The following is a 9352-nucleotide window of genomic DNA, read 5'->3' as shown; positions in this document are numbered from 1 at the left end:
TGAAACTGCAATACTTTGGCCACCTCATGCGAAGAGTTGACTCACTGGAAAAGACTCTGATGCTGGGAGGGATTGGGGGCGGGAGGAGAAGGGGACGACGGAGTATGAGATGGCTGGATGGCATCACAGACTCTGTGGACATGAGTTTGAGTGTACTCCGGGAGGTGGTGATGGACAGGGAGGCCTGGCGTGCTGTGATTCATGGGGTCGCGGAGAGTCGGGCATGACTGAGCGACTGAACTGAACTGAAGCTTAAATGTAATGCCTGATTTTTAAAAAATAGGCATAGGTTGTTAAGACTCATTTTTATCCACATGTGATGAGGATATGAAAGGTATTTGCCATAAGAAATACATCATGTTAGAACTTTATGATGCGACTGAAATGGTATTAGTTGTAGATCCCCTGGAAGCAGACCCTGAGACAAGAATTCAAGTTCAAGTAGTTAAATGGGGAGGTGTATCTGGGCAACACCCACAGGAGTGTGGGTAAGGGAGCCAAGGAAAGGAAGACGACCAGTACAATTTGCGGCCTATGTCAAGCAGCTACCATCGTGGGAAGTTGAACTTAATCCCCCTGGGGAACTCTGGCAGTCAGTGTAGAGCAGTGTAGACTCAATTATCCCACTGGAGGGCTGAGTGTGTGGGTGCGCGCTTAGTCGCTCAGTCCTGACCGACTCTTTGCCCGCCAGGCTCCTCTGTCCATGGGATTTCCCAGGCAAGGATACAGGAGTGGGGTGCCATTTCCTCCTCCAGGGATCTTCGCAGTAGGTTATTTATACAGGGTGTGGGCGGTTCCTTTTCTGGCCCTTCGGCCTTGCCAAAAGGTTACATTCTGGGAGGCTGAGGGCGGGGCTTTCAGCGGCCTGAAAAATCCCTCAGCAGAGATGCGGGTGCTGGCTGCCCATTGACAACAAAGGGAAGGCTTGAGGCATCAGGCAAAGCTCGGACAGTTTCTGGTCCGAACAGATTATTTTAGTTTTTCCCTGCAGATCTTTGGGAAGAGTATTTCCAGCAATGCGATGTTGAAGTTAAGGGTACTTGCAGGAAGAATGATGTCATACTTAGGTCTCTTCCTAGCTGAAGTGAAGGTCCCTATGACTCGGTTTCCTCACCTGATCAGCTGTTGAGGGGGTTACAAGTAGCCCACGCTAAGTACCTAGCATAGTGCTAAGAGCATAAGAGGCTCTTGGTAAATGGTAGCCGGAAAAGATGGGAGGTGCTCGGGAAGGGCAGCGCTCATCTAACAAGGTCTCACGAAACCTTGCCCAACTTGTCGAGGTTGCAAGATGCAAGAGCTCAGTCCCTGAAAGTTCCCTGGGGATTTTCTGAACACCCTGCCTCCAGCACACTCCTTTGCTTAGGCTAACTGCTGATAGGACTCCCCAGCATCGCTCTTGACTTTCAACTTTGTTTCCTTTCAGCGACTCCCTGCACCTTTCTGTTTGTTTGTGTGCTAACCTCTGCGTGCCTTACCCGCACCTGGTATCCGGCTCTTGATTCCTTTTGGGAGAAAGGGTAATAATGTTAATTTCCCCCCCAACTATCTGGGTAATAGCTGCTCATTTTAAAATACTGGTTATAGGCAGGAAAATATAAAACAGAAGCCCAGTCCCTCCATAATTCCATCTTAACATCTTGATCTATTTCCCTCCAGTGCTTTATTCTAGGATGTATTAATACATATCATAAAATCGGGGTTATTTCCAGAATCATATGTTGTAGCCTGCTTTTCTCATCTGACACAGTCTTTACACGTTCCCCTAGCATTAGTTTTTCTTTAAAACATGATTCTTAATGTATGTATAATAATATATGTATGTATTTTATTTTTAACTTTTTCCTGTTGTTGTAAATTGTATCTTTTTTTTTGCCTTTTGTAAATAAGCCAGCATTAACATCTTTGAAACTATTTATGAGCTTCTGATTATTTATTTGGGGATAAATTCCCAAGGGAAAGTTCTGGGCCAAAGGGTATGAACTCTCTGAAGTCTGTAGCATGTATTGACCAATGTCTTTCATGGAGTTTTGTTTTTTAAACAGTGTTAACATTGTGTATAGATTTGTGTAACCATTATTATAATCAGGATACAGAACAATTCCATAACCCCAGTAACCTCCCTCCTGCTATCCCTTTATAGTCATCCTCCCATATATCCCCTAGAGCAGCGGTCCCCAACCTTTTTGGCACCAGGGACCAGGTTCATGGAAGACAATTTTTCCATGGACTGGGGTGGGAGGAATGGTTTTGGAGTGATTCAAGCAAATCACATTTATTTTGTACTTTATTGCATCAGCTGCATCTCACATCATCAGGCATTAGGTCCCACAGGTTGGGGACCCCTGCCCTAGAGGATTATGAAATACTTAATTTCATATTATGTAATTAACTGGTCATTCTTAATCATCCTAATAGCATCACAAAGCCCCAAGTTACAACAACCCATTCAGGTATTATTAAGAAGTTCCTGAATCAGGCTGCAATAGCAGCCAAGACTGACCCCCAGAGTGGGTGAATCTGGTAAGGGCCCCTCTCAGACCAGTGCCTGAAAGAGTTTATTTCTCCTCATTAGATCTGTGAGCTTCAACTACTGGGCTGAGCTTCAACTACTGGGCTGTGGAAAGAGGAGCATGAGGAGCCAAGACAAGGCTGGGGTAGGATTAGTGGGAATGGAGTGAGTTATAGAGCTGACCATCACAGCAGGTAGAGGTCCAAATTTTGAGGTTCAGGGACTTGGGCTGATAATGTGTCAGGTTCAACTTGGATCTAGCACATCGTGGCACTATTAGCTAAATGTCTGACTGGGTGACACAGTGAAGACATCTTAAGCAGAGGCAGCATCTTGTTTTGATGTGGCAGGGGAGAATGAAGAGGGGAAGAAGGGGGTATCTGCCCACTCTAACAACAGAAAAGGTGGGGGATAACAGCTCAGTCTAGGCTCTGGGGCAAGAGGGGTTCACAGGGACTCCATTAGTCATCAAGACTCTGCTAAATGGGCACAGGTGAGCCTCCCACTCTGGAGGGGGAATTAGAGGACCAATTACGAACCAAGCTGGGAGCTCAGTGGACTGGAGCACAGTGAGGGTTTGGGAGCTAGGTGATTTCCAATAGATCTTGTGGCTTTAGGCAGTGGTTCTTAAACTAGGGTGTGGCAGAATGCCTCCAAAACCCAGAGGTTTCATTAAAACTCAGACTCTTGGTCTCTACCATCTGACTTTCTGACTTGGTGGTCTGGGGTGGGGACCGAGAATTTCTGACAAGTTCCCAGGGCTGTGGCACTGCTCTTTAGGAGAGCCACTACTGCGAGGCAATGAGAGTATTAAGACTGGATGGACAATCTCCTTCCCATATCACTTAGTACAGGTGGGAAAGAAACTCCTAAATGTATTTCAGGGGTTGGCTCTTTCAAGTAAAAGGGGTTGGTAGAGCCAGACTTGCAGCTTGAGGTATTTTGTGCTGCTCGGTGGGCAGATAAGGTTGCTGCTAAGTCACTTCAGTCGTGTCCGACTCTGTGTGACCCCATAGACGGAAGCCCACCAGGCTCCCCCGTCCCTGGGATTCTCCAGGCAAGAACACTGGAGTGGGTTGCCATTTCCTTCTCCCATGTGTGAAAGTGAAAAGTGAAAGTGAAGTCGCTCAGTCGTGTCCGACCCATAGCGACCCCACGGACTGCAGCCCACCAGGCTTCTCCATCCATGGGATTTTCTAGGCAGGAGTACTGGAGTGGCTTGCCATTGCCTTCTCCGGGGCAGATAAGGTAGGAATGCCCTTTTTCAGATGACCCAAGTATCAGCGGAATTCCTGCATCACTGAAGTTATATTAAGTCTAGCAATGCCAAGTGATGTCACTCTGATTTGAAGTTGCAGGATCTCTAACTACCAAACTATGAATATCTCCTGCAGAATCCATTTTGTTTTTCTTGTAAGGCTAGCTCTTTTTGCTAATTTGAAGAGTGATTAAAAACATAATAATAATGCCACATTACATTACTATAGGACATTCTAATTCAAAAAGTGCTTTCACGTGATATCTTATTTGCTCTCCCCAATTCTATGAAGGAGGCAGGGCAGGTATTCTTATCCCATCCTTTGGACTACTGGTTCTCTAGTTGTGGCCCCCGAACCTGCAGCATCAGCATCACCTAGGATCTTGTTAGAAATGCAAATTTTGGTCCCAGCCAGACCTACTGAACCAGGTCTTGAGGGACCAATAATTAACATTTCCAACAAATTCTCAGGTGATGCTGAAGTTGGTGCTGCTGGTCCTTGACCATACTTGGATGAAAACCACTGCTATAGATTAAAATGAAAGATTTAGAAGCCCAAGGATTTCTACCTAGATATTTTTCCTACACCTGCTGCGTCCTTCCACCTTCCCACCCCTGCATCCTTCCGATCCGTTTCCCTGCTTGTGAGTTTGAGGCCCCGAACAATTACTCTAAATTTCAGTTTTGTCACCAGTAAAATGGGGATAATAATAAGATCGACCTCTTTGGGTTGTTATGAAGATTAAACAAGATCTAGGCAAAGTACTATACTAGCACTGTACTTGTCAAGGTTTCCCTCCCCCCCACACTATGGGCTTGTGGGATTTTTATCTCCCAGACCAGGGATCAATCCCCGGCCCTTGGCAGTGAGAGCAAGGAGTCCTAACCACTGGACTACAAGCAAATTCCCATATCATGATCTTTATTAATGTTATTTAAAGTGTGATATTTCACTGGAATGAGTATCTTTGTAAGTTATTTCCTTTGGGTGTGTGTCTCCAGAACTTTAGTGGTGGTTATTCCTGGACGATTTAGACTTTAAAGCACATCATCTTTACCACCCCCATCTGGGATGTTTCTGTGATTGCCATGAGCATTTGGCTGAGAGCAGGGTGCCTAGGGAATGGGAGCAAAGGAAAGGTGTAAGGAAGAGTGTATGGAAGGGCAGACAACAGCAAGACCTCCTTGAGGAAACTCAATAGCTGGGAGGTTGAGGGAGATAAGAGTGGCTGAGGGACGAAGCAATTGTAGAGGGCAGTCAGAGGTGGGAGGCAGGTTGTCAAAGACAATCTACCTCCTTCAAAGTTCCTTCCAGAGCAGCCCCAGGGGTAAATGCCAGGGCTACACTGCCTCAGGGGATCTGCCAGTGCTGTTGTTGCAGTCAAGGGGGTGAACACTCAGGTGCTCGCAATGAATGCCCTGATATGTCCTCCAGCTGGCAATTGTGGGCACAAGGAGTTTGGACTCAAAAGTGGCTTTGTCTTCAGGGTGACTCCTATTTGGCAAAATTCTGACTACAGCACATCAAACACTCCTGTCAGGGACTTGGTCCTTTTTCAGTGGAGATCTGCTATGTTCTGTCTCGAGGCTTGCTGGGCATCTCAGGACGCGGTTTTTTCCTTATCTGGGTTGTGCAGCCGAGGTCCCAGGCCCAGAATGGTCCTAGACCTTTGCAACTGAATTAAACAGAAGAAACAAAAGCAGCAAGTTCGGGCCCTGTGGGCACGGCCGACCAGCCAATGGGGCCAGGCCGCTCCCCGGCGGAGTGGTACTATGATGACAGTAGCCAACCAGCGCGCTCCATGCAAATAAGGTACTGTATCCCGCACCCGCCGCTCTAGTGCAGTCTCGTTGTTATAGTGATAAACTGAGGCCTTGCATTTTGGTTTCCCCGAGGAGGAAAGGGGCGGGGGATTAGGGGGTAACCTCTTTACTTCCCCCTGGGAAGACAGAAGGGATGAAGAGGGGGGATGGGTGGGGAAGAGAAAAATACGTGACAAAGAAAACATTCGCTGCCTGGGAGGAGACTCTCAGAGGGTGCAGAGCTGGAGGGAGCATTCACTGGCCATGCCAGTACTTACCACTGATGCTGAGTCAGAAACAGGTATCCCAAAATCCCTTTCCAATGAGCCTCCCTCAGAAACCATGGAGGAAATAGAGCACACATGCCCACAGCCTCGACTGGTAAGTAAAGACAAAGGATGCAAATGTATGCGTGGCTATGGCACAAAAGAGTTCCTTCTGCGCCCGCAGCCAGTGAGGAAAGCAATGCTTAGAGGATTTTCATGTAAATGAGAATGGAGCTACCGCCTAATCCTTCTCAGCTGTTTATACTTAGCTTCTATACCGGGCGCTGCTCTCAGCTTACAAAGCATTATTGTATTGGCTGGGTAGGAAGCGGGCCGCTTGGGCTATGCTGTTTTTGTGCCTTGGGAGGAGGGGATGGGCTTTTTTTTCTTTTAGGTGTAGTCTCGTCTAAAGATAAAGCTCCTACGGTACAATTTGAAAATGGTATTCTCTCCACAAAGCTTGGGAAGTGTCCGTTGTTAAGTTCTAAATTCTAGCTAAGGAATAATTCTGTCCTCAACTAATTTCGGTGCCTAATGTCAATTTTGGAAAAATGAGAACGACATGGAAGCCAAACTTACCCGTTCGTTTGAAAATTTCAAAATACATGAGTGAAAGGGTCCCTCAGTAATGTGTTCAGAAATAATGTGCATCTTAAATGAATTGTAAACATTTCCGGAGCGTGCTGCCGAGGGTTTCTCTTCGGGTAGTGGGAACCGGGGACAGCTACATTTACTTGGAAAGGGGCTGCATGCCTTTCATAATCAAAGTGTGGAAACAGCACTCAGAAGCTTCCTTGCATCTCAGTGAATGGTATCCCAAATTTCATCAGCTTCTCTGCCACTGCTCATGATTCCTTAAGTAAATGTGAAAGGTGGCTGGTTCTCAACCGCCTCAGCGTGTATCCTCCAGGAATCAAAAGCACCAAATGGGTAGTGGGTTTTCGGGTGGCCTGAAGTCTTGGTGCACTTGGCGAGACCTTTCTTAGAACTCTCAGATCCAAAGTACAGGCTAGTTAGAGCTATCCTCTCTCTAGCGATAGCACCGCCCACCCTCGTCCCTGTGTTAAAAGTGCAATATTTTGATTGGTTGTGGAGTTTGACCCTGGGAAGAGGTTTGTTTTGTTTTTTTAACAAAAAGGAGTTTGTGATGTAGCATTTTCTGTGAACTCCCAAAATGAGGGCTCACAGATTCCAAGGCTAGTCTGTCCTGTAACTTACTTCTTAATGGCTACTAAGGGTTCAAAGGGAGATAGGACAAGTTTCTAAAACATGAAAACAAAGTCGCCTTAGAGCATAGTGGGCTTTTGTTCACTGTTTCTTTTCTTTTTTTTTAAGATCTATTTTCTTAGGAACCTTTACTACTAACTGCTCCCCAGTGCTTAAGCCACTTGCTGAACAGTATACATGATGTAGTACCTGTGTTCTCATGGGATACAAACCATCCCAATAAGTTTGTTACCAAGGGATTCCTTTGAACCACTAGACAGCTCTTGGTTAAGGCGTGTGCAAAATGACAAGAACAAGCTGACCCTTAAATACTTGTTACAAGATCACCCAGAATATATTTTTTAAAAGTTATACTCGATGTTCAAATTCTAATCACACACCTTCCTGAGAGGTAAAGGGCAGGAGAGAAAGAGGGGGCATCCAGTTCCGGTTTGTGTGTCAGTGCCCACTTCTTTTCCTTCCCTTTCTTTTAGCTCTTCTGCTCCTTGGTTGCTTCTGCCTGAGAGGGTGGGCAGAGGAAATCAAAGGATGGGAGAAAGTTCAAGTACTTTCCACTTTCCCTTGTGACAGCTCATCTGGGAGGTTAACTCACAAGATCCATGCAAAGCTGGCAGTGTTACACCTCCACCTTCCCACCATTTTAGAAATGAAGAAACTGAGGTTCAGAGAGGGTGAGCGACTTCCCCAAAGTCACACTGCTTTGAAGGGCTGTAGAGCTGGGATCTGAACCCAGAACTCTACCTGCAAAGTGGAAGGTCTTTCTCCTCCGACACACCCTAAGTGAGGTGCATTCTTCTCCCATCTTTTCGGCAGTTCTGGCTTGTATGTGTGTCTGTGTGTGTGCACACGCATGTGAAGTACGTACAGAAGTTGAACTGTGAAAGTGATTGCTTTGATAAAAAATTTTCCCTGTTGTCTGTCATTATTGTGGTCTATAAAAAACTGGCTCTGCTTAAATAGGGATTATTTACCAATTTGTAAACCACTGTTAAGTTTTGGAAGCACCTTTTATCAGCAAAACTTAATCATTGTAGGGGTATATTCTAAATTTAGATTTACACTTAATAGCGAAGGCACAAATTACCTACTTAATAACAAAGTTTGAAGAGAGTGGCAAATGAAAATATTAAATTAGCATTTTTATGTTTTTTACTGGTTTCTGTTGATCTTTAGCTTTGCTAATATCATCATATGTCAAAAGTATATAAATCGTGTGTTTCTCCCAGTACCCAAACATGTCTTCCCAAATCAGTTGTGGGTCCCTCAGAGTCTGACTGTTGACTTGCTTGACTCGCTTTGGAAAGTGCATGGACGACATGAAAGATAACCCTTCAGAGGACAGGCTCCTTCCCCCACGTGTTACCCACTTGAATTCATAAAGTTTAGAGGAAATAGGACTCAATAACAAAACATTATTTCAAAAAGAGAGTAGCATTTATCAGAGTGGTTGTGATCGTATTAACTGAGGCACACACTGGTTCCCCAAACTCACTCTAACTTTACCTGGAGATACAGAAAAGGACATTTCTGGGTAAATAAAGGGCCATAAAGGTTTATTGCAGGTCCCAGAATGTGACTTAATGTCACCGTCTATAGATATAAACTTTATTTTAATCTCAGCAGTTGTGTAAAATGGCCTTTTTGTAACGAACTGTGCGTGTGATTGAGCCTGGCACTTGAGAAGGTATGTACAAGCATCTCTGTCTACATGTGTTTATCTATATATTATTATTATTTTAAAAAATTATTGGGCTGCATTGGGTCTTACTGTGGCACGCAGGATATTTCATTACAGTACGCAGACTCTCGAGTTGCAGCACATGGGTTCTGGAGTGTGCGGGCTCAGTAGTTGTGGTGCAGGAGCTTAGTTGCTCCACAGGATTTTGTTGTTGTTTAGTCCCTAAGTCCTTGGTGACTCCATGGATGTGGTATCTTAGTTTCCCAACCAGGGATCAAACCTGAGTCCCCCCATTGCAAGGCGAATTCTTAACCACTGGACCACCAGTGCAATCCTGTGTTTGGGTATATAATCTTTATAGTGAAGTTTGTTTATTGTGATACGGGTTAATGCTGCCCACAGTGATTGAGTACCTACTTCATGCTGAGTTCTGAGCCCTGTGGTACTCTGGAATCTAGAGGTACTGGAGGTACTGTGGAACCTTGAGATCTAGATTGTGGAAGAGACCGGCACACAAACAGATTGGTTACATACAGATTGATAAGGACACAGCTGGCAAAGAGGTGTGTTCCCAGGTGCAGCAGGGACAGAAGGGGGACAGTGGGTAACTC

The 9352-nt window shown here is 45.4% G+C and overlaps 1 protein-coding gene across 2 annotated transcripts in view; it reads left to right on the top strand.

Moving 5' to 3' along the window:
- Nucleotides 1-5766: 5766 nt before the first annotated feature.
- Nucleotides 5767-9352, top strand: part of PCYT1B (phosphate cytidylyltransferase 1B, choline) — a 124639-nt gene continuing 121053 nt past the window's right edge. For both annotated transcript variants that reach the window (XM_088834557.1, XM_055393569.2), the window contains exon 1: nucleotides 5767-5951. In XM_088834557.1, the coding sequence (XP_088690683.1) occupies nucleotides 5835-5951 (117 nt within the window). In that variant the 5' untranslated portion in view covers nucleotides 5767-5834. The remainder of the gene's footprint in view (nucleotides 5952-9352) is intronic.

Source organism: Moschus berezovskii, chromosome Y, assembly GCF_049115385.1.
Source record: "Moschus berezovskii isolate FMDL1 chromosome Y, NW_MosBer_1.0, whole genome shotgun sequence".
In the NCBI taxonomy this organism is placed as follows: domain Eukaryota; kingdom Metazoa; phylum Chordata; class Mammalia; order Artiodactyla; family Moschidae; genus Moschus; species Moschus berezovskii.
Note: the sequence above shows the minus strand (reverse complement) of the source record. Positions and strands in the feature narration are given on the sequence as shown.